At 44.1% G+C, this 25,792-nt stretch overlaps 1 protein-coding gene across 7 annotated transcripts in view; it reads left to right on the forward strand.

The window, feature by feature from the left end:
• The window catches only part of ARMH3 (armadillo like helical domain containing 3), a 132,109-nt gene that overhangs the window by 99,356 nt on the left and 6,961 nt on the right, over positions 1-25,792 (forward strand). The window contains exons 26-27 of one of the 7 annotated variants that reach the window (XR_012624013.1): positions 9,450-9,566; positions 24,366-24,484. Coding sequence is in view for 5 of the 7 variants with exons in the window: in XM_074831112.1 (XP_074687213.1) it covers positions 24,366-24,482 (117 nt within the window). In the remaining 2 variants the exon portion in view is untranslated. Of the gene's footprint in view, positions 1-3,761; positions 3,882-4,115; positions 4,261-9,449; positions 9,567-24,365; positions 24,485-25,792 lie in introns of those variants that run through there. The other 6 variants (XR_012624014.1, XM_074831114.1, XM_074831115.1 and 3 more) reach the window with 6 other exon arrangements.

The following is a 25,792-nucleotide window of genomic DNA, read 5'->3' on the forward strand; positions in this document are numbered from 1 at the left end:
GAACATCAAACAAAGCAAAGCAATAATAGGCCCTGGTGATTTGCAGAGAAATAACAGAGATGTCACTGTGGTTAGGGGCTATGTGGTCTCAGTGAGGGTGTTTAGTCAGTGCTCTGCAATTTACTGCACAAGGAGGAGAGGGATGGACACTTCTTGCCTCCACTTTCAATTAGTCAATGAGCTCAGCTCTGTGTGTTGGACTGTGGTTTCCCCTCCCTCGGTAGCTGTCCCACGTGGTAAGTACATGAGAGGTAATGGTAGATGGCTGAGATCAAGGCCAGGGTCTGGCTTCTCTGGAGTAACAGAATTTGTTGTTTTCATTCTGTGTTAGCTGTTGAGCATGGGGTAGGGGGTCAGGATTGCCTTTTGGCTGCTGTAGTCTCTCTTTTTTTTTTTCTTCCAGATGTACCTTTTGTTTTTACATGTGTGTTCACTTACTTCCCCTTCTCTTTTCTCCCCATAAATATTTTTCTACACAAAATCCACCCTCCTTTATAGCCCTGTTTTTTGAAGTGTACCACACTGAAATATTTAATGCTGACATTTAACTTCTGTATCCCCACACATACACTACATTTGGGACTGGTCATTCTCTTCTTTATTTCAATAGTTTCAGGAGAGTGGTATCTCTTTATTGGGAACGTTTGTTTTTACAGTTTTGAGGATCAAACTTCTTTTAAAGATTGCCTTCCCAGATACTAGCCTTTGGCCAGATTCACATATGACTGCTCATACTCCTCTGTAGTATCTGAGAATCTCCTATTAATCAGGCAGGCATGGATTTGACATAGCTCTATCTGAAGGGGAATTTCCAGCTGCTCTGAGTTGCTTCCAATTCACTTGAACCTAATCAGCCTGCAGACTCTTACTTGAGCCTGCGTCAAACTTACTATGCTGCTCCCTGACTGTTCTGGCAGCCCATTCATGTGTTAGATAATATTTTTTTAATAATTTTTTTTTAGTTTTGTATTTTTGATGTCCTTAAAAGTAGCTAAGTAATCAGCTGAAAGAGATTTTGCTCTATCTTTTTCTTTTCCTAATCCTATTGAAGGCTTTATTACCTTGTTAATCACTAATGTCCGTTTATTACCATTCTCAGTCTGTCATTTCAGTGCTTTCTCCTTTTTTATTTATAAGCATTAATGTTAACATTATTACATGCTGAGGGGATATGTAGGCCCTTGAAAATGATGGACATGTGATTGTTTTAAGCATAGACTGTTAATACCACTGTACATCTTCAGCCCTAAAGATCTCCAGGAACCATGGTTTGAATATACAGACCTGTGCTCTAGGCAGGTATATTCACACGACTTCATGGTACTGCTTTGCTGACCATTGTGGAGTTTATTCAGTGTTCAGATCAGAAATACTGAGAAGAGACCTTTTTCTTTCCATATTCTCTTGAGCAAAGAGTGGGAGATTCCCAGGGGCAAGCAAATGCCAGGGATTTGATAATGAGCAACCTCTGTCTTATCAACACAATGTGATCCTTGTCAGTGCCATTCTGCAAAGAGTCTACTTGCCAAAACAAACTCATAATCCTTCCTAGTTGTTAACTATTTTGACCTTGCTGTAGTTCCTCACCATGAAACAGGAAATGTCTTAGCCAGTTACTGGCATCTTCCCTCACTTGCTAATTTGTCAAACCTGACTTCAGTGTTAATTTGTGGTTTTGTGGTATTCTCCCTCTCAATGTGTTTGGCCTGCCTGCATGTCCTTTAAGGAGTTGAAAGATGCTGCGCAGTCAAAAAGATAGAGTTGGCCATTAACTGCCGACGTAGTTTTAGCTCTTCCATGCAATTGATTATTCCCATGTCTTCAAAGATGTTTCGGTCCCTTCTCAAGTCAAAGGGCAAAATAGCCTTCTGTGAAATGAATTCATGGGCTTATCTGTACTCTCCAGATGACTGGACTGCCTTGTATTTAATACATTGGAGGCAGTAGACTTTCTCTGTGCCATATCTGATCTGAGAAGCTCCCAACATGTTTTCTAGCAGAAGCGGTTGCGGAGAACAGGGTCAAGGCAGTGAGAAAACAGCAACACAAGAGTTACTCCAGAAGGACAAACACAAACAAACAGAAAGACTGAAAACACAGGGCATGAATGATCTGGATGGGCTCTCACATCTGCCTTTTCTGGATGTGAAAGAGCAGCTGTTTGTAAGAAGGCAGCTCTCTGCCTGATGGTGATGTAGCACAATTATTCTGGAGAGGCTGAAGTGAAAGGAACCCAGTACTTTTGGTGAAATCTACTCTGAGCAGGAATGTCTTGTGGTACCTTGCATGCCAAGCAAGTCTTGTGTCAGTTAGCAAAATTGCTCACTAAGGTCTCATTTTCTCTTTGGCACTTGTTCTCTCTGATTTCCGCTCTAAGGGTCTTAAAATTGAGATGGCAGACACGTAGGACTGATGATACTTGCTAGTCACGATCGTCTATGTGCTTTTTCTAATAGAAGCCCCTCTTTCTTCCCAGCCACAGCGGGGACACTAGGTACCTCCTGTTTGGAGGTGGCATAAAGTTCAGTGTGAAGGACTGTTGTGAACACCTGTACTGTGTGTATTAGTCTGGTAACTGCAGATGAAAAGTGCTGGGAGCCAGAACCGATGGTGATGGAAAAACAGGACAACAGTATCGCTTTTGAAATTGTGACAAATGAGTGTAATACTTGGGTTGTTCCACACTGTAATACCTTTATAACTCAGGTAGCTACAATCCAGTTTGGTCAGGCAATCTCACAAAGCCATATCACAGAATCACAGAATCATCTAGGTTGGAAAAGACCTTGAAGATCATCTAGTCCAACCATTAACCTAACACTGACTGTGATTTCCCTTTCCTTGAGGTCATACCTTAAATGTTGAATGCTCCTCCCTGCCCCCCCAGTCCATACGGCCTTTTGTTACTTGGTGGGGCTTCGAGGGACTAACCCAAAGTGCAGTTCAGGAAGGTTCCACCAGTGACTTGCACAGAAAGTCACAAAAGGCTGCAGTTGGTTTTAGATGCCCTTGAGTATTCGAATTCTGAGCCATTGATGTCAGGGTTTATTCAGCTTGTTCTGGTTTCTGTAACTAGCAGCAAAACCACTGGCTGATACCAAATGCTTTGTTGTTTTTTAGCACTGCTGGCAGTGGTGTTAAGAGTTAAAAGCCTGTTGGCATATGTGTGTTTGATATTTTTAAAATGCCAAGTACCATCGGTGCTAGGTACTACTACAATAAATCCCACTAATCTCTTACATTAATATAACGTGTTGTGAGGACTCCAGAAATACTTTAAAATTGGCATAATGCTACTTCATTTCTGAAATGCAGTGAGCTTTGGGGTAGAAAGTGTCAAGCTTGCTAGTGCCGTGTTGCACACAGTAGTAGGAATGTGAAACTCCAGCTGAGGGGTCACCAAGGCAAAGCCCTAATTTAAAGTCATCGCATCTTTGCAAATGAGACAGGGATGTTGGGTTTCATGGTCTCATTACAGACACCTACTCATGATTAATGGCTTGAAACAGCTTTTATTGTTTAAATAGAAAGAGCTGAGCTGCACCACCAGGTGAAATTGGAACCCCAGGTTTAAAAGAATCTATATAAAAAATCTTCTGGAGTTGGCAAATTGCTGGTTTGCCTAGCTGATGGAGGGGGGTGGGGGTGGTTCTCTGGTTTAGATATATTTTTCTCTCTTTTAGAGGATTTTTTTGTTTGTTTGGGTTTTTCTTTTTTTTTCTTTTTTCCTTTTTTTTTTTTTTGCCTTGTTTGTTTACCAGAGAAATATCCCTGCAATTTGTTAATGCTTCAGACTGCTTTATGCAGTGTGCCAGGCTGAATGGGTCTGAAGAGGCTTCAAGGACTGATCAGCTTTGCTGCAAGGAGATTTGAAGCTGAAGGTGAGCTTTGGAGCAGTGACTTTGTGCTGTGTAGTGCTGTTTCTTAATATGCAGAATACAATAAACTGCGTCATTGGAGGAGGGGGGAAAAACGTGTGGCGGGCCGTTAGAGGGACAAAAGAAGGGCTTTGGTTTTGCAAACACCTACTGCTGGAGAGATGTAATCCAATTCCTAATTCAGTCCCAGAAACCTCAGTAACAAATGGGAGAAACCCTTCAATTCCCTTCTTTCAGGCTCGACACACCGTGCGCCGGCATCCTGCCCATTACTGGTAGTGGCAGTTAGCTGCTCTGTGCCTCTCGGAGGCAGCGTGACCCTGCATCACCTTGGCTGCTCCCAGAGCAGAGGAATCTTTCCACTGCCCTCTGTGCATTGCAAATGCTGAGGCAAGTCTTGCTTCCCTCCACTTCTGAGAGCTGTCCTCTTGGGCAGATTAGGAACTGTCTCAGAGTACAAACTGGTAACAAAGTCAGTCCATTAAACTTCAAAGCAAGGCTCACTTTCAATTCTCATGGCTGTTTTCATATCCTTGCCTGGCTTTCACTAGTACCACAGGGACTGATAAGGGACTGAAAACTGTTGTAGTGTAGGTGGACACTGAATGCTGGGGACTTGTTTTGGAAGAGCTGCTGCCTTCCAGAGCTGCTACTTGGTGCTGGCTGCAACAGGGTAGTCTCCTGGAGCTAGGTATGTTTCTGTGATGGGGCTACAGAGGCAACTCTTGGGGATGTGAGTTATGAGCCCAGCCTGAATCACAAATGGGAGTGCGCTGAGCAAGAGCCATAGGTTAACTTAGTATGGGCTGGGAGCTTACTACAATGAAGACAGGTTGATGTTGCTCTGGTTCCAGTGCTTGTCCTCGCCCCCGGTGAGTGTGTTTCACCAAACACTTCTCAGATGCCTGGCAGATTTGTTTTATATGTGTTACTTAACTAAACCTGGAAAAGGGGCTCTGGGTAGTTAGAGGAAGGGGCTGCAGGCTGGGATCTGAACTCCTTCCTAGCTGTCACTGTGCTGCTGTGAGTAAACCTTGAGCCCAGTGTCCTCCCTAGTGAGAGGGGCAGCTGGTGTGGAGCCCCTGGGGAGCCAGCCAGCGTTTGAAGTGCTGTGTGATCCGCTGGGGAAGGCTGCTGTGGACTGGAAAGCGATGTTACGGATTGCTGTCACTGCTAAGCGCCTGTATAGGGCAGGGAAAGCTCCACAGAGGATTGCAACAGAACGATCAAAACAGTCTGCATTTATAAAGATTAAATTACAACTTTGCACATCTACGATTAAAGGAGGAGCTGTCAACGGCTGGCTTGTGCAAATGCGCAGTTCAATTTGCATTTTGTAAAACTTCAGATTGAGGTTTTTTAATCCCTTGTGAAACGGGAACAATAGAAACTGGCTGTTGCCAGGTGCATAATGCATATAGATACGGTGCAAACTTCTTTCATAGTCCTCTGTAAAACTGGATTTATAGCACTATACTTTGTTGCTCTAGTCCTGAGCTCCACCCTAAGCTTCCTTACACTCAGTCATCTCTGCTTGGGAGTTGTAAAAGCAGAGAGGCTGTAGCCTTCTGTGCCAGTTACAGACAGCAATGTGGCTGTAACCGTTCCTGGAGTGAACCTCTCCTCTCTCAAAAGGGGACCGGCTTTGCAGTGACTGCCAGCCATACTCATTCTGGGGCTTCTTTAGGATAAGACTCCTGCCTTCAGAGACTGCTACTTTTTCTTCTCTCTGGCAGTATCCTCCTCTAGCTGGAGCTGAAACTGTTTCCCAAAAGTCACAAATTGGGTCATCGCTCTGATTTCAAAGTGGGAAACAAACTGAGCTTTGCAGTCTCCACACCTACCAGGGCAGGAGAGTAAATGCTGCTGAGCCAAAAGGTGCCACACCTGAACAGAGCTCCACTCAGCTGGAAGTGGTTTTTTGGCTAACATTTGGCATTTGGACGTTAAGACAATAAGTTCAAATTTCTTGTCTGCAGTAGGGAGCTCAAAGGTAAACCTTTTAATAGAGGAGAAGGTGGCATCTCTGATGTGTGTCACTCTTCCTATTTTCATGGGAGATCTGAGGCAGGCAGCAGGATTGCTCAGGGAGCTAAGATGTGTCATTCAAAGAGAGCAAGCAGGGAGGATAGATGTCCAGAGAGATGGAACTGGGGAAGGTGGTTCTGCATCAGCCAAGTGCCAGGGGCTATAAATCAATTCCACTGGCTTAGTCAGAGGGCGCTTGGATTCCCCCGTGACTCAGTTAAGGCACAAATAAGCTCCTGGGGAGCTAAATATTGCTAGCAGCCCATGCTGTTTCAGCAGCAGCAGCTGCCTGATGGCTGGCATGAGTGTAGGCCTGTGGAAAGGATGTTAATTCATAGCCCTGTATTTGCTTTCACCTGTTCGTAGCAGTTCCTCTTTAACTTTTTCCAAACCATGGATTTATGTTCTCCATCAGTAACTGCTTCGCAGCAAGAACAGGGAAAGTATATTCCAGCATCCCAGACAAGAAGCTGGTGAATTGTCTTGGGCCATTGTCTGAAAGTACCTAGGATTTCTGAAATAAGCTGATGTGACCCAGCACCATCACTTGCCTCAATGTTAACTGGTGTGTCACAGTTGCACCAATGTTAGTTTAAACTAGGAACCTTTTCTCTTTTATGAAAACACAGGTTAGTTAAGATGACCTCTGGCAGTAAGAGAGTAAGTATGGAAAATCTGCTGATTTATTCTTAACATTTGGAGAACGGGGTAGTTTCTTGCAGACTGACATCTAATAACGTTGTTTCCAGTAGCCCCTGCCATATGCCTTAGCCTCCTAGTTGGAAACTTTGCCACTAAGTCTTACTGTGTGCAGAACCCAACTAATGAAATACTGTGCTTAAGGCTTATTTGTGCACAAACCCCATCTTGGTTTCTCAAGTGTATTTTCCTCAGCGGTTGTAATTCACTAGGCTGTTTTTGAGTTGGATGTAAAAACACACACAGAGTGCTGTTGAAGTTTTACTCTTGGACTTCCTGACTTCTCAGAAAATGTTGGGTTGGGGTCCTATGTAGAAGCTGTAGAGGTAGAGAAGTTCTTGTGAGTGCTTCTCCCACTTGCAGTGACATGAGCGAGCTCCTATCCTACTAATGGACCGATCGCATCTCTGAGATGGTGACAGCTGCTTGCAGTGAAATATGTGATGACAGAGAAGGACACTGCATCTTTCTGGCAATGAGATTTAGCGTTGGGTAACTGATGTGGCATGATGTGGCTGGTTAACTGTTCTTGGGGTGCTTTGGGTTTGGGAAGGTCTGTGCTATCTTTTGCAGACCAAACTGAGGTGCCCTGGAGGCCCATGAGCATGTTTAACACAGTGGAAAGCTGGCAATAATAGTATCATGGTGATACTGTGAGAATTTGTTTCTCTGGGCACTGCTATCAGCTCACCTCTGGTTATTTCTTCAGCAATATCTGTGAATCAAACCATTGCTCTTCCTGCAAGTAAGACGCCAGGCTTTTCACTTAGGCATTGCGTTGTCCTTTTGCAGCCTTCTCCTAGTTCTGTGAAAATTAATGTTCCAAACCCAGGATGAATTAATCCATATATGAATATGGAGGTCACATGGAGACTACCCTGAGATGTCTTTCATTCTGCTGCCAGTTCTCCTTCCAAGTGTTTAAAGGAAAAATGTGCTCAGCAGGCTAATGACTGAGTCTCCCTTTCCAGTTCTCCACTGCACTAGAAATACATATAGACCTCCCCAAACCTAGATACTAGCCTTTGCTCAGCTGTGTCATACTGGTGGTTTGCTGGAGTCAGGCATCTGTCCAACTTGCATGAAATGTTAGCTGTTACTGTCACCCTAAGGTTTATCGGTGATTTTATGTAACAGGTTATAACATGGAACATGGATCTAGATGGAGCTTCATGTGAGGGTGTCTGCAGGGGTTTTTTTGTCCCTTTCATTTCTTAAAAAAGGTAGCTGTGAGCTACAGTATAAACCTTTTAAGGCTGCACTTTGTTTGCAAGAAGTACTCTTCTTCTTGAACATCTTGAAACACTAGGACAGGAGCAATCTTCCAGCTGATGGAAACAGAAATGTGGATTTGTGAGGGAGCCAAGGTAGTCATGCTGGAACTTGGACTTCCTGACTGTCTGTGTTTGGTTTTTGCATACAAACTGCTTTGCTGGGAATTTTCTACCCTGTTGTTAATGCTCCTGAAAACCAATGACTTGATGGAAGCATCTCACTACAGACTCTTAGTTCTCACCTCAGCTATAAAGATGTGCTTTTCTATATTAAGTGATGGACCTATTTAATTACAGCACCACCTACAAGTCACTTTGTAGGCACAGAAAGGAAACTTAGGTCTGTTGCTGGGCTAAACAACCCTTCTCAGAAGAACAAGAAAGCTACTGTAATACCTCATCTCAGCCTTCTTTGCAGATACCTGAGCATGACACACTTTTTGCAGGAGAGAATATTAACATTATCTGAACTTAATTTCACCAGCTGATGACAGTTTCCCACATCATCCAGTTCTTGCTGAGCTTTCCACCCTCAGTACCGCCCAGAGGGATAATATTCTGGGACTACTTGAGTTCTAAAGTGCATCTGTCACTATTTAGTATATTGATGTTTCAGAACTAGGACTCAGTGATGCTAGGGCTGGGCAGTTAATGTCGTACCAAACATTTTGGCATAACGAAGTTGGTCACTGACCACTCCTGTCCCAATTGCTCAGCAGGAAGTCAGTTGTTAAGTCAAACCAAAAACTTGTGGTCTACATTATTAGCTTGAAGCTTACCTGATCCCTAATCCTCGCCCAGAAATCCTTCACTTGAGTGAAGCATGGCTTGAAGATGGAGGTAACTGTTCTGTTGGGAGACCTGGATTGAAGCTGCCGTGCTTTCAATGCATGAGGTCATGACTCAGTGTGACCTCAGTTTACATATGTCAGGGGGAGAGCTTTTTCTTTGATGAGTTTGGAAAAGGTCAAGTTAAGATGCTTGGAGAAAAATGGCCAGTTGGTTTACTCCTGATCTTTGTTTTAAAAAAGAATAATGAAAAAATCTCAGAAGTAAAATCTGGGGAGTAGGAGGATTTTATTTTGATAGCATTCTCATTTAAAAAAGGGGGAAAAAAATCACCTGCCTGTGCTCTCACAAAAAGCCTTACTTCCCGGTGCTCAAAAGGGTTGTGGTTTAAAAGGTGGATCCAGACTCTGGACTATTAACGCCATCTCCAGTAATCTTACATAGTCATACTCAGGTGCTCGCAGACTGCTGCAGATTCTTCTGCTCTGCCTCTTGTTACTAAGTCAAGAATAGATGCTGCAGAAATATCTACAAAATTAAGACTACACCTCTCCTCTGTCACTTGCTCTTGGGAAAGACAATCAGATCATTCTGATGCTAGGAGCCCCTCCCTGGCAGAGGCTTTGATGCCAGCTAGGGTAATGGCAAGTAGTATTTCAAATCGCAGGCTTCTCTTACTCTGTGTAGCTCCTACTGTATGTTCCCTTCTCTCTAGCTATTGAATTGTTGTTCTGGCACAGTATTTGACTTGAGTTTTTCCCTGCCCTTGTTTCTTCTGTAGGGGGCTGTGTGCCATCGTGCTGCTGACAGCACACGCATTTGAGAGGATTCCTTTACATGTGCCTCTTCTGGCATTTTACGATCCTGTCTCTTTCAACATGTGATAGCAGAATATAAAGTAGGTCACTTTATTTCCTTTCTGCTTTTCTCAGTTTTGCAGCTCTTCTCATCTTTGAATTATTTCTGAATATCAGACAGTTTTGGAGACTTGTGACTGGGATTGTTCAGCAGGCTCCTAAAGCCTCAGTAGTCATTTTGGGATTGGGCCTTAACAGGGCACTAGGGACATCTTTCTTCGTAGCCTTTGTGTGCCTTGGATACCCTGTTAATTAGTGCCCTTGACATGTTTAGAGATATGAGAAGGAAGAACAATGGCAGCTTTCCTAATGCACAACCATCACTTGCTGCTATGATGCGTCCTGTGGCTGCTGCCAGCCCTACCCCCCTGTTCTCTCTGAGCTGATTGTAGCTGGCAGTTGTTGTCTAGAAGCAGTAAACCAAGTGAACAGCTCTACTTATTACCATTTATAAAAATGCACCAAACCAAAGCTCTAGGCACAGTCACAAGGCAGTCCTTAAAAGGCATATGTAAGGAATTTAGTCTTTCCTGAGTCAGGCCAGTACAGGCTACTGTAGATTTATAACAAACCCCAAAACTTTAAAGTACCTGAATTTTTCAACCTGCAGACTTGCTTTGGGGTTTTATTCATACAGTCCAAGGTGATGGAAGCATTGGGGTTAAATTATAGCACCGTTTCACTGAAACTCTCCCTTGTGAATGATTCTCAGAACTGTAAGATCAGAGTCTTCAGAGTAGCGCAGAGATGTGGCCCCCTTCAGCTTCTGTCACTTGGTTTCTCAGCAGGATAAGTTGGTGCCAAATTATTCTGTGTTAACCCAGGGTGAGAATGGACCCCTGTGGTTTATTACACCTTAAAGGTATGTTACTGTGTGGTCAAATGCATCCAAGCTCTAGATTTTGTAGAGCTTCTCTGAAATGTGAGGTTGAGTTGGAGATGCAGAGAGACCTTGTCCAAAGCTTCCACCCAAGCTACCTTCTAGTGGTGTTGAATTCCTGAAGTGACTGCTCAACCAATATTCCTGGTTAGCTAGGAAGAGTCAGGTAGAACTTGAACTTGTGTGTATTAGTATAAGGTGCAGTTTCTTAAGAAATTTGCTAAGCAAGCATGAAGTCCTTTTTAAATATAGTCAAAAATTCAGATGTGAGAATAATACCAAGAGGGCAATGCAGCAGCGTTTTGGAGAGAGCAGAGTTTAAGATTCCCATTAAAACAAAAATAGTTGTGCAAATAAAACTACCAGCTGATGCAGTACAAATTAATGGGTTTAAAATCTGGAGAAGAAGCAGCTGAGTTATTAATCCCTGAACTGAAGCCCTTAAGTCCTTTTAGTGGGTGACTTCTGCTTGTCATCTAATCCCTTTGAATCATGGAAATCATAGACACAGAGTTGTTCTCTGCTGTGTAGTAAGAGGAAATTTAACCAGTGAGCTAAATAAATAAATAGATTAATTGGCAACAATAAGGAATTGTGTATGCACTGTATCTAATTGCTTTTTTATATTGTTTTCCTCTAACTTTTTGGAAGACACAGGTTTGTGGGTTGCACATGTAAAAATATGCTAAAAAACCCCCACCTCACCAAGGTTTTGAATCTTCAACTTCAAAGATCATTGTGCGGATCACCTTATATTGCTTTGGACAGTCTCTAATGGGGACATTGCTCAGCCAAGCTGAATTTATGCAGTAGAAATGCAATGTGAAATTGAACACACCTCAGAATCATGGAGTAAATCAAATCTCATTTCCTTGCTTGCAGAGAACGTGGGCTGTGTGGGCTCTTCCTCCTCCTCCTTCTCAGTAATTTTTATTCTACCAGGTCAGAGCTACCTTTTTCTTATGAGAAATACTGAGTGAGTGGCTTCCCTGAGTCTTATTCAAAAACCCATCAGAGCTAATAGCTTTGAAAATGTTTGATGTCCAAGAGGCACTTGGGAGCACTAAATCCTCACATGGGGATTTTTAGAATGTAGAACAATGGTGTCCTCCAAGCACTGCAGAAATTACCGTGGAGATGATATTTCCATTACAGATCCTGCAGGTACTTATCTGGGAACACGGCAAAACAGAAATTTAGAAACTGGAAGCCTTGGTGATCAACTTCTTATCCCTAAGAAAGTGGCATCATCTTTGCCTAAGTCTTCAGTAGTGCTGTATGTACAAATACATCCCATGTCTGTAGCCAGCAGGTTCAGTTTAGAGCTGTGACAGCAAAGAGTGCCTGTTTTTGATTCAGAGGGCAGGCATTGTGGACAAGTAGTTCTCCAGCTTGCTGCTCTGCGTACTGATTAGCTCAACTTGAGGATTCAACAGCTAAAGGTACTTTGAAAAAGAAGCATAAGTTATGTTCTCCTCATCCTTTGGAGAGAATGGGTCCAGTGCCAGCACAAGTCACCTTTTCCTTGAATGTCAATGGTGGGCATACAGCCAACACAATAATCTTATCTGGCCCATTAGCAATAAACCTCCACTTTGTGTCATGTCCTTCCTGCCCATCCAGCATCTGAACCTCTGTGAAGATAATACCATCACTCTCCTAGAGGTAAGATGCCTCTCTTTCGGTCTCTTCTCAGCCATACATTCTGAAGGGACTTGTCTCCTGTAGTGTTTTGGGGTTGTTGCTGGGAGCATCCGAATTGTGAAAAAGCTGGTGCTGAAAAGGTGGTAGGTCTGATGCTTTAAGGATATAAGTGGGACAAATGTTGCAGGAATAAACACTAAGTTCCCAGGCACACAAGCCCTTTTTGTCCTCCAAATATCTTTGGATTGCAGGATGACACTTAACTGTGGCAGGAATCCTTCTTGAGAGACATAGCTATTCTCTTGGGCCCTAATTGCTTCTGTTAGGTATGAGGAGAAACAACTAGAAATAACTGAGTGTCAACAGCTTTTGGTGCCTCTGTGTTTATTTCGGAGAATGCATATGGACTTATTTCCCTGAGAAGAGCAGTAATAAGTGACAGACCATTTGATTTCTCGGAAGCCTCTGACCTGTTTTCTGTGTGTGTGGTCCATGCCCAAGTCTCTGCTCCCTGTCAGATTCACCTTGCTGACTGTCTGCTGGCCAGCTATCCTGCACATCTCCATTTCAGTCAAGAAGTGTCCCTTGCTAGTATTATCTTGGATAGTAGCCTCTGTGTTTCCAGCTGTCCCAACAGCCATTTAAATGTTTCTTTTGAATTAACGTAGCAGTCAACTTTAAGCAGCTCTGTTTATACAGTCAAAAGACATTTTCTGTGCTGGTCGTGAATGCTTCCAAGCATAAACGGTCTCATTCTGCTTCAGCTCTGGTCATTGCCCAGATGGAGTTCAAAAAGAATGACACATTCCAACAGCACAAAAGGGGATAATTTAACAAATTAAAATGTTAACAAGCTTCAATCCTTCAGCACGTCGAAATAGAAATTATTTGGTTCTCTGCTTTCTGCCCTCATCACAGACTTTGTTCTTTCCTTTTCCTCCAGCTGTGCAATGCAGATTAGAGTAGGATTCACAAGTGTGTCTGGGGCTTGTGAAGAGTCTTAGTTGGGACAGATTTGATCCCATTGTCTTGGTAGGAAATTCGTCACTGTCATAATTCTTATAAACTTAACTTGCACAGCTGCATTCTCAGTATTTAGGGGACAGTCATCTCTGCTCCGTCTTACCTTCTCAGTTACTCCTGATGTCAGTACTGTTCCTGGTCATCAGCATCCTCAGTGCTTGTGTCCAGAATGAAGAGACTTCTGAACTGCATATTAGAATGTCTTGTTTCTGCAGTAAATGCCTTTGAAGGAGGAACTCCAGACTTTGTATTGCAGTTTAAGTGGCCTGTGCTTAGCTTAGATCAACTTAAACCACTTTTGGAACTGCAGCCTTAGAGCAGACATTTTGCAACTGAAGTTCCCTTTTCACTACAGGATTTTCTGTTTATAAGGATCATCCAACAGCTTATAGTTGTCTGTTCCAACTCCAGATTTGCAAAAGCCTGGATAGCTACAACTTTTATATGGGTTGAGTCATACAAACTTCCAAGCAATGCCCACCTTTCCTTATTAGCTAGCTACCTTAGCATACTGCTACTACAGTTTTTCTAGCTATTTGTAGCTACACCTATTTGTAGCTAACCAATTGACTACAGATCTTCTATTTCTTTTGGGCTGTATCTTTAGAAGGCATTTTTGTAGATTGAATTTGTAAGTCTCTTAGAGTCTTTAGGAAAGTCTGCTAGATATTGCCATGCAGGAAAGGACTCTTGGAGTCACTGTGATAAGCCTGAAAATGCTGGCCAAGGCTCAACAGTGGTCAGAAAGGCAAACAGAGAATTAGAAGTTATTAGAGCGAGAACAAAAATAAAGCAGGAGTATTGTGTTGTCACTGTGTAAGTCCAACCTATGTTTTAAATCTTGTATATTGATGCCAGTGCCCTTATTTCAGAGAAGGTACTGTAGAACAACAAATTAGTACAGATAGTCAAACAGTTATTTGCTCATCTGATTTCTTGGCTCTCCAGACTTCTTGCTTGTATTCAAAAGTTCTTGTTTTCTTTGTTTTAGAATGGTCTAGAGTTCATTTTCTGCGTGTGGTCAGTTAGGCAGGTGAGCTCTGGATTTCCTCTTTCTTGTTCATTGCATCTTCTCAGGCCACTGAATTATTCCCTTCTGTCACTTCCATTAAGCGATTAATAGCTGGCCTTCTATTGTCACTATTTAATTGCTTAAATGTAAGTAGGAGCCATGGAACTGATCCTTCTAAGCTTTGCACCTCCAAATGCATACCTTTCCCAATTCTAGCTGAGTGTTTCTCTGTATGTCCTGTATTGTTTTGACTTACTTTAAATATACGGCATCCGCTTGGTCTGTCACCAGTTTTTTAGAGTATTGTTATTTAGTTTTGCAGCTTCCTTTAATTAAATTTATGCATGTTGTGCAAACCAAGTTTAACAAGATTTCTGATCATTAAAAAAAACCCCAAACCCAGTAATGAGCTAGATTAGCATCTACTTTTTCTCAGCAAGTGCCAGACCCAGGGCTGTACTACTAGCATTTGTGGAGGCCGTTTGTTAGCTAGTTGCTGTAAAAGAACAAGAAAAAAAATAAACCCCAAATGCATGGTGAGCTCCTTAGCTTTTTGGAGTGTCTGTGTTCTCCTTTCATTCCTCTTGATCTTCAAGTCAGAGTCCTGGTGAGTTTTGTTTGGTTTTTTTCTAAGTCAGTCTGTAATCATTATAACTTGTAGAAGTCCTTGGTGGCTGTGTGAGGAGCACAAACACTCTTGGATCCTCTACTGATACCTGTGAACCTGACCAGGTGACATAGTTCCAGAAACCTCCTGTGACTGCAGATGTTTGATTAGACCATAACCAGACTAAGCCTCCCCATTGTTTTTCCCTTGGGCACAATTAGGTTTTGGTTTCTTCGAACTGGATCAGTCTACTTGCTTCCGTCGGGGTTTGATTGAATGGAAAGGTTTTGTTGCATACCTTGTATTAAGCTGTTCTCTAGACAGCCTTATTCCTTAGCCACCTGTCTTCTGGGCAAATTTGAATTTCTTTACTAGGAATGAGTTTCCTCTGGTGTACATCAAGTATCCTGTTGTCACTCCATCAAGACAATCTGAACTGAAAGTTGTGTATTTGAGTTTCAACATTTGCCAGGATGCTTTCTGGCTGCTGGCCCTAGAAAGATTTTATTTCAGACCTTTTCTTAAGATCTTCAGCTACTGTTTTTTAGATTCTTGTAGTTGTCTTTGATTTCTGTAACAGCTTTGTACGTCCTGGCTTCTCAGTTTGACTGGAGCAACAGCTCATGACTTAAACTCTTTTATCTTGTTTTGGGCACCAAGGTCTGGTCTTACTTTGGTCAGTTAACTGGTGCTGGAGAGCTGCTGCTGATTATTTTTTTCTCCGTGTTCAGGAGGACAAGGTCCTCTGTAAATAGAAAATTGCACCAAAGGTTGTGCACAAATCACAGCACTCATTTGCTGAATGCTGGTTAGCCACTTAGGCTGAACGGGTAATATGCACATAAGGATGCTCTCGTCCTCTTGTCTGATGTTTTGGTGACAGCAGTTGATTTACTGCTGTGCTAGAATGCAGCTGGTAGATAAAAAGCTTCTCTTGGAACAGCCCATCACATTTCAGCACTTAAGTTAATTGTAAGCACAATGGGGAAATAAAAAAATTAACGGTCCGGTCCATAGCTATCTGCAGTGCATTTCAAGCCTTGGCAGAATTGCAAGTGCTCTTACGTACCTAGCAGTGAGAAATGTTTTCATAAATGCCACCAGCTGGAGATAAGGGTTCACAACTCCAAAATGGGCTGTAACTCCAAAATAGCGAATCTATCTATCTCAGGGTTTTATGCTCCTGCCATCGTCCTGGCCTTCCTTATGCTGCCTGCCCTCCTCACAAGCAAGCTTGGTGGACCTCATTCAGTTTCTGGCAGATCTCCCCATCCACATCTAAAAGTCTGCTCTGGAGGGTGCTTATTTTATTAATTGATAATTTTTCATATAATTTGTTTCAGGATCTTTGGCTTCTTTTTCCCTGCCTGGGCTTTGAAAGTGCCAGCTTTGTGCAGTATGTGGATGTTCGTTCTCTTGGCAGAAACCCGCTGAACCCATTTTCCTCCCTTGAATGACACAGAATTGCCTCCTGTATTTCTTCTTGAGAGCCTATCCCGGCTGTCTGGGAAAAAGTGCCCAGGGTCCCACAGAGAGTGCCAGGTTCTATGTGCCAAGTGGGATATGTAGATTGGTATAAACCCACTGACTGTCTTTGAAACTGAGAAAAGCAGATTGGTCTTGAGAAAAAGCAGTGTGAGGTGAAGTGCATTTTTGCTCCTTGTGCTCCAAACCCAAATGGGTTGAGCATTTAATGTGTATGGAAGTTGTCGTGTATGTAGACATGACTTCTTGAAATTACTTTGTAGTAAAAGTGTTCATGGCATAGGCTTTCTGGTGAGGTGAGCAGGCTTCCAGCTACCCAACTCCTGGAGCTCAGAGGGTGTCATGCTCTTAGCACAGGACTCCCTAGCCCTAGTGATGGCTACACAGGGTTGTCAAGGGTTATCAACAACATTAATATCTTATATTTGTCTATACCTCTTACAAATTAAGTCCTCTGCAAGCTGTGTACATAGCTGGTCTCTGTGACCATGTGTCTCTGTCACTACTTGCCTTTGTCCTACTTTGCAGCCTTTCTGCTTCTTAAAGTAACTGTTGAACCTTGGTATGAAGTCCTGTCCCATGAGAGCTTGGAATGGGCACTGCATTGTGCATTTACAGCTGCTTCTGGGTGGAGTCGGATAACAGTTTTGGCTTTGGGATGTTTCTGAAAGCTGTGTGATTTCCATATTGGTTGGATCAGTGAGTCTTTCCTCACCAGTCTTTTCCACACCTTAGGCTTCTGATGGATTGTGGTTTTTAAACATTTCTGGAGCAGGTAACTCTTGTCCCAAAACAGAATGTCATTTCTGCTAGTAGAGTTCAGAGAATAACAGTCATTTTCTAAGTGAGTTTATAAATTATTTATCTTTAGAAGAGGCACCTGTGGGCAGAGGAGAAAGACTGTAACCAAACCCTCCCACTCCATGGATATAGACTGTCAACTTTGTAGGCTGTTCCTTTAAAGATCACAGATCTCTGGGAGATCATTGAAGAATCATCTGAGCTACTGTATATCATCTGAGCCCAACAGAATGGCTCTATGTTGAGGTGAGGAAAAGGGGGTGTGAAATGTCCCTCCTTGATGTTACTAAGTAAAATAATAATAATAATCTTTTATGTAGGATCAAAACCTTTTGCCTTGTGTAGAAAAGTGGCAAGGCCTGGATTTCAATACCACCCAAGTGCAAATGTATAAAAGCAGTCCTTAGGAAGGATTTGGTACGTGGAGAGTCAGTCTTTCCTCCTGTCTGGCTGGGCACAGAGTAGTGCAGTGAACACAGCAGGAGTGACTGGCAAGGATGAAGGACGAATGATGGGCAAAGACTGTTCACTATCGGGTTCCTACTCACAGTGTGTCCTGGCTAATGCTCAGTGAGCTGAGCAGAGCAAGATTGGCGAACACAAACTAAAAAGTATCTGGAAGTGTCTGAGTAACCTGGTGGGAACTGTGTGCAAGGGCTCCCTGCACTTGCTTTAGCAATGGAAAGCAGGGTGAGACACCTTCTCTCCCTGTCTCCTGGCTCACTCATCTTTGCTGTGTGCTGCTCAGTCTTGTCCATCTGTCCAGCTCACCGCACTCAAGAGAGTCCCGTGAGTCCCATCAGCTTTTGTTTCTCTGCAGCCAGGACTGGAGCATGTATTCATGGCCCAGTGCCATGTGGGGGTTCATGGGCAGCTGCTCCCACCTCTGCAGGCCTTTTCTACCCGCTATGACCTAGACAGACCTTTTGTGTCTTACTGCCCAGCATTGCTGATGCATTCTGCATCAGTGCAGTCCTGTTTCATACCTCAGAGGAGAAATTTGTCCTTGGGTGCTTTCACTTAATCTTTTAGGCTAGCTGAGCCTTTTACTATTGGAAAAATCCTCCTCCCAGGAATTTTTCCTGCCCTCAGGGCAGACGGGATGCTGCTTCCTACTCTGAGAGTGATAGCTGAATGAACTGGTGGAGGCTGTTTTATAGGCTTAGTTTGAGCAGTCTCATGCTCTCAGCCTGCAGCAAGAGAGGCCCATAGGTCCTTCACCTGCATGTAGTACAACCAGCAGCTGCTTGATGCAGGAGATCTGGGGCACTGGAGCAGGAATGACAGTGTGCTGCGTATCTTGCACTTATGTGGCATTGACTACACTTGCATCTCAAGCCCAGATCTTTGTCTTTCCCACTGTGTGTACCAGGCCCACTCTGCATCCTCTGGATCCATAGGTGTGTGCTGTACTCGCAGCATATCTTGGGAGTCTGAGTTGTTAGACTGTCATAGCAACGTCCTCCTCCTCCTCTTCCTCTTAGCATTCATGAACAAGGAGTTAATACACATGGCTTGATCAGCTTGAGGGTGAGGGATGGTGTTGAAGCATCAGCACTGCATTTAGCTCCATGGCAGCTGCAAAGGTAAGGTAGTATTGGGTCAGACAAAAGCTCTGTGCTGCTGCTTGTCCTAGGGTGGGTGCTTTTCCTGAAGCCAGTGTGGATGGCAGCTGCTTCCAGCACATGTGTGTAGCACTGACAGTCTTTAGTGGATCCTCTCTATGAATTTGGCTTCTGCAGACAGTGAAAGAGGAAAGGGAGAAGGAGACGAGTGCAGCTGGGGTCTGGGCAGAGTCTGTTGGGAAATGTGGTAGCTCTGTGTGTGTGTTTTTATTTAACTTCTAATTATTTAGTTATGTACTTTGTCTTTGGCACTTCTGGGGATTAATTCCAGCAAAGACTCCAGCCTGCATCAGCAACTTTTAAGTTGCTCTGTGAGAAGTGTGTTGCCATATGGAAAAAAAAAAAATCTTTTTCCATATTAATTAGAAGATGCTACTGTAAAATTTATGTCAATTATCTGGCACTTTATTATGGAGAGGCAATAGCCTCTTCGTAGTCCAGTTGGCATCAGCCTTTTCATTACAATGAGAAATGTTGCTATTCAGTTGAATTCACTAGGAGAAACACTCGGGGACTGAGTTACTCGTGGAGATTAGTGAGGGGAAAAAAGGGGAAAATTTGTACTAAACCTGGAGTAAGAGAACCAGTTTGAGAACTCCAGTTGAAAATGCACATCAGGCTTCTACTAGAATAGGGAAACCCTGATGTCTCTTCCTACAGCCTCCGTCCTCTGAGTTGAGGGGACAGAACGCTGGGTTTGCTTGTGGTATCTCAGGCTTTGCCTGGGTTTTGGAGGTGGGTCTGCCATAATTCCCTCTGTGGTACTGCCCAGGCAGTGACAGGCACTCCACCACCTCTGCAGAGAGGACGGAAGGCATGTTTGTCTATCCCCAGCTGCCCTTGGCCCCTATGCCATGTCTGTGCAGTAGCGCTGGTGAGCGGTTGGCATTACATGCCCCATAGACTGGCGGCTCCATCCTCCAGCACAGGAGAGCTGGGACAGAAGTGCCCGGCTTTTCCGTTCTGTGAGGGCTTGCTAGGTCTGATCTGGAGAACAGCCCTCATCCCAGCATTGTGAGCTGCATGGAGTTGTTGGGTTTGGGTTTTTTTGCCTTTTGCTTGATGTGAGATCATTCAGTCAGTTCTTTTCCAACTGCTTCTGTGTCGTGGTAGCTAATGACTATCTTGCAGGCATGGAGAGGCTTTAGCAAGGTACTGCTGATGCTGACTGATTGCATTCTTGTTCTTTCCTGCACTGATTAAAAAGACAGTGTAGAGACCTTGCTTTCCTCTTGCTTCTGTTTTTCCTTTATTTTTCTGTCATTATCCATGCATGCTTTCCAGAACCTACCCACCACCAGGTCCTTTGCTGGGTGGTGTGAATTGGTGGCGCTCTCTTAATTTTATGTTCTAGTAAGGCAGAGACTGCAGTTGCAGATGATGAAAGATTCTGCAGGTTAAAAAGTTACTAAGCAATGAAGCATACCATGTCTGACAGATAGACTGGCCCTAGTTCTGCACGTTGCCCATCAAATTTCATTGCTGGTGCAGCTCGTTCTCTGGCTTTGCTGCTAAGAGTGGCTGCATTCTCCTGGGCAGGATGGGGATCAGAGACTGCTGCATGTAATCCCCTTGTTTCCCTAGGACAGGCTCTTCCAGAAGGTCTAGTCTCTCCTGGAGCAATGCAGCGAGTCAGCTCTTGTTGAGGATGAGTTGGAGGAACAGCTCTGGTGCAGTAAGGAAGGAGCCTCCGTGTAGAGAATGGTACAGCAAAACATGATCTGTTTTGGGTGCAGAAAATTTCAAGGCAGGGGCAGTTGATTCTGGGGGAACTGATTGCAGAGCTTGTGTCCACAGGAGTCCACTGACCCTTTGGAGGTTGTCCATCCGGTTTGCAAGGGAGCAGTGAGCTGGTGGCTGCAGCAAAGTAAGGAGTCCAAAACTGAAATAATCTTGTTCGTCTGGGTGCAGTGGCATGGCACAGGTGGGATTCTGCAGAGAGCTGAGCCCCACATCAGCCCCTCTGTTGGAAGCCAGTCCCCCTGCTATGTAACCTGAAGGGGTGCCTGTACTCACAGGTTGTTGGTATTACTGAGGAAGGAGAGTTATGGGGCATGGGCAGTTGTAGCTGCAGGAGGGAGCTGAAATCTGAGTGTCACAGAAAGCACTTGCTATTCACAGCAGCTCCTCAGAGGTTGGTTTGGAGATACGTATGCAGGGACCTGAATTGCTAACATTTCTCTGGAACTTCTGGAAAGCAGTCAGTGAGTGAGTGGTGGGGCACAGGGTTAATTTGATGGCAGATTATCTTTAAATTACAGTGGTGCAGCTCCACTGACTTCTGGTTTGTTGCAGTGGAGTAAATGAGCGAGTGTAGCCTCTAGGGATGATACAGGTAACTGCAGGAAGGGAATTCAGCAGCCTTCACTTTTCTTGTATTGACCATGTCTGAATTGCTCAGTTCTGTCATATTGCTTTTTTAAGACTCTGATCCCCCTAAGGTAACCTACAAAAAGATACTTAGGTTGTGACTCTCATTTAATTTTTTTCCACTGCAAAGATTCAGTAAAGCATGCGCTTACCCTGCATGTTTATCCTTGCCATCTGAGGAGTGTTGCATCAAGCTCCTTGGAAATCAGCTACAGTCTATTTTCCTCTATCTTTGCCTGACACTAGAAATAGTGTTCTTCCAGCTGCTTGTGAGATTTTAAAAAACTGAATGACTATTTAAAATCTGTGTGGAACAGTCCAGCTGAAAGTTCCTTCCTTTAAGCTATTCATACTTCAACATCTTGGAATTGATGTTTTCTAGTCTTCTGTAGAGGCTTCTGGGAAGACCAGGTTGGACAAGACCTTGTAAGAAGAAATGCTTTAATCTCAAAATTAAATTCTTCTAGTTCTTTTGTACCTGACAGAAAGGTGCAGAACTTGTGTGTTTAATGCAAAAGGGCGTTCTTCCTGCAGTAGTTTTCCTGAGCAAAAGTCAAAGCAGGGTGTAAGAAGGGAGAAGGATGCTAACACACAGTCTTCTGTTACACAGAGGATGTGAGTTCTTGTCATCTGTGTAGAAAGCTGATGCCTTTCAAATGTTCAGTTAGATGTTCTTAATACCTTCTGCTGCTCTTTAACCTCTTCTTTGTCTAGCAGCTGCATTTTAAAGAGCAGATGAAATCGTCTCAAGGATGGCAGGTCCTAATCTCAGTAACAGTTCCTATCCATTATAAGGTATGAAGTAAAATGATCTGTGAGTGGGTTTCTCTCAGATCCCACGTATCATTTTTACAGCAGCAAGAAAGGGAAATTATCAGGCAGTGAGGAGAAGCTGTTTATTTTTAACTTAGCCTTTCTTTTTAAGTTCCATTTCATAATTAAAGGGAATAAGGAGTGGAAGCCAATGAAAATACATAGCTAAAGGGATAAGTTGATCTCTAGTTCGCTGCAGAGATTATGATAAGTAGTGGGTAACACAGTAGAGACTTTGGGGCCTCTTGTTCCTTTCCTGTCCTCTTCCTAGAGTATCAAACTGAGTTCTTAGCTGCCTTTCAAAGGTGACACAGGAGAGCTGATTTAAAGGATGCTGCTTACAGAGCTCGCTGGTGCCCTTGGAGTTTATTAATCCTTACTGTGGTTTGAGGATGCCTCTGTTGAGTATCTGAAGAGATCTCTACTGAAAGCTAGCAAGGAGGAAGCCTAATTCTTTGTGGGGAAATGTTTACATCCATTGTCTGGGCACACCTGTGTGGCACCTCGCATGGCTGGGCATATGGGGGCACGGGGGAGTGAAGAGGCGCCCAGGGGGAAGGTTTCTGGGGAGTGGGGTAGCCCTGGGTAAGATACCTCCACTCAGAAGCCTGTTCTGCTCCTCACCTTTCAAACAAGGTTTCTGCCCTGCAGTTTATTAATCTTAGTCAGCTTGGCTTCCTCAGGTGGACTGGAGTATAACCCTCTGATTCATGCAGACGGCTAGATTCTTTATTGCTCAGAAGAACGTGCATTATACTATTATTCTCCATCCCTAGCGGATAGTTGCATCCCAGAGAAAGTTATTCCCGTACCCAGGTGGATTTCTTTCATTGTTGCTCTTGGCTCTGTGATACTTCTCACAGCTTCTGCACACAGGAACAAGAAGGCCAGACTGAATTTGGAGATGGCTGTCATTGCAGGCGGTTCTTCCTGTCTGCCAGTAGAGCTGACAAACAGCATTAGAAATGAGTCCTGGAGAGGAGGCTGCGTGCTCTTGCAGCAGCAGGACACTGACAGGCTGTTCTTAAAAAATGTTGCAAAATGCTGATTCCTACCCATGGCTTGCCTCTGCAATGCTGGAGGACATCTGAGCTGCAGAGAGACTCTGCTGTGTGACCATCTCACCTGGAAACCACTTCCAAGACCCTTTTTTGCCCCCAGTCCTCATTTGGATGATTTCCTGTGGCTTCTGCCACCTCAGGCCCTAGCCTGCTTCTAGGCGGTTGCATTAGTGTCTCTGCCACATGCGAAGCTTGGGGGAAGCAAGCTTTTGAAGGAACCCTAAGCAAGTCTAGGTTTCCTAGAGCAAAGCATATAAGGACATGATTCAGTCCTGTAAAGGGCAGGAGCTGACAGCTGCCTAAAAGTGACCTAGTGTTTACATTGTTGGGAGGACAAGAGAAGTAGAAGCGTTCCTTAGTGTTCTGGTCACTGTTGTCTTAAATCCTCTGCAATGCTTTTCTTAGGATCTTTTCTGAGTTGTGATGCCTTGGGGCACAGTCTTCTCCCTTTGCACCTTATACTATGTAGTCCTCCTGGCTGAGGCTTTTCATGTACAGAGGCTGCTGTAATGCAAACCCCAGATGTTGACATTCTGTTTAGCTCTCAGATCAAATGGTAACAGCCTAAGAAAGAGGTTCACTGTTTAAGAGAATTGTTTCAAGCATATGTTTTGCCCAGGAGTGCTGAGCTATATGGTTCCTGGTAGGAAGATTATTGTTACTTACCATCTCACAAATGTTTTGAGGAATGTGTTTGTCCATGCAATGCTTTGAAGCTAAAAAGCATTGTGGGAGTCCCTCTTGGTGTTCCCTAGTTAGGAAAATGAATAGTTCAATAGGAAAGAGATGTGTAACTATGAATTTGCAAGTATAGCCCAGTGCTGGGAGCAGAATAAGGCAGTAATATAAGCTGGAGTGTTTTGGTTGCAGTGAAGACAGATAATAAAATATCTCCTGGGCAGGAAGACCTGGATTTGTATTTCCATCTGTTTCCAAAACCAGAGTCTGTACCCGAGTTGGTCTTCTCTTAGGAACAAACTTCTGACAGACACTATCAGGAGAGAAGTGCAGTGCTCTGTGTGGAAGCTGACCTGAGCAGCTCTAGAAGCTGGTGGTTTAGCAGATTATGAATGATGATTAGCAAGCCAGGAGGGAGGCGTGCTGGTGAAGCCTAGTGTTGGAAGGACCATGGGGTCAGGCAAACCTGTGTTTGCATGGTGCCTACTGTGTTACATTTGGGTGTACACGTGGTAATTAGCAGCTTAATTTAATGAGATCAGGTCCACTTCTCCTGGTGACATAATAGTATTTGGAAAACTGCTGCTGTCATAGATATAGGCTCATCCACTGTTCTCATGAATGGAGAAAATCTGTAAATTTGAGGGCTGTTCCTTATTGGCATTAGGCAGACTTTAGTGCCCACCTCCGTGTTGTTAGTCATGAGCCAAATATTGGCTGTTAAAGCCATGTATGTTGCAAAAACAGGTGCCAGAGCTGTGATCTATCTCAGCCTTGCGCCTCCTATGCTGAGGCAGCTGTGGATGCTGACTCCTCTGCTGTGTCTGGCTGTCTCTGGTAGGTTTTGGAAGTGGTGCGCTCCAACTACGACACACTGACCCTGAAGCTGCAGGACGGACTGGACCAGTATGAGCGCTACTCGGAGCAGCATAAAGAGGCCGCCTTCTTCAAAGAGCTGGTAAGCTGCCTTGATTCTGCAGAATCAACAACCCTTTTCCAAAGTCTTTGCTTACGGCCTGGGCAGTAGCATTTGGAGTATAGCTGAGCAGCCCTGTTGCTCCATTGGGCTGCCTCCAAAGATGGGACAGGAATAGGATCTGAACAGACACTGCAGGTCTCAACAGATCTGAAAGCTCTCTGCTGCGATACATGGCTGAGGAGAAACCACCAGGCTGCTCAGGCCAGCAACCGGTCAGTCAGTCTGTCCCTTCTGCCGTGGGGATCCACTGTGCTTTGTGGTGGTAAATTTGCATGGTGGAGAAGACGACTGCTCCTACCTTGGGTTTATCACGCAGAGCAACTTAGCCTTTTTGCTGTTGTTAAGGGGACTACAAAGAATGGGACTGAGCAGAATATGTGGTGCTGGTGAAACACGTGCCTGCTCATTGCTTTCCTCCATCACTCATAAAATAGGGTTCCCAAGCAAAGAAAGAAAAGGCATTCCCTAGAAATGTCTCCTTGTCAGAGGAGAAGACTAATGGTAGGAAGCTCCACAAAAATAATATAGTGAAGACAAAACTGAGTCCAAATAATTTGGGTTGGTAGTTACATTCTTCAGCAAGCCAGCTTACTCACCCTGCTCACAACATTTTTTTGTCCGACAGCTGCATCACCAGGGAGGCAATGTTTTTGTAGTGGCTGGTATCTGAGGGGAGCCTGGTTTTCCTCACTTTTGAATCATTACAGCTTCAGCGAAGGGAGAGATCTCTAACTCTGGCAGCTTTCTCCACCAGTTTGGGAGCTGATTCCCTCTCCCAGCTCTGTCCTTGCTGATTGATGAGTAATTGATGCCTGCCCACTCCGTCACGAGTCTGCATGAGTTTGGGAATGTTATGCCTCCCTCTGTCTACTCTGCTCCAGAGCAAGCATGCCTGAATTGGTCTTGCTTCCTTCTACAGAATGCTTTTTAATGTTTTTTGGGTCATTCCAGCACTGCCATGGAGTAGTATATGGGCAAAAACACTTGCAGTCACTTTCGTGCCATTTCTCTGTGCTCTTTTGTGCCTGTTTTTGTCTCTGACCTGCTGTTTGATACCATATCTGGAATACATGCAAAGAAATTTGGCCATAGCCTTCCTGTGACACAGGCTTCTCCTATTACTGTACCCTGGAAATAAGATGCATTCATGTTTCTGTTGACATCTGTTCTGTCCCAAGGGCTCCTGCCCTCCTCAGCCAGCATCTCCTTCCCCAGCCTCTTGGCCACATGACTGCTCTGCTTCCTGCATGCCCCACTTTCCACTTGGCCTGGCAGAAGCTCAGGTTGAT

Source organism: Strix aluco, chromosome 7 (genome assembly GCF_031877795.1).
Source record: "Strix aluco isolate bStrAlu1 chromosome 7, bStrAlu1.hap1, whole genome shotgun sequence".
NCBI classification, from domain to species: Eukaryota; Metazoa; Chordata; class Aves; order Strigiformes; family Strigidae; genus Strix; species Strix aluco.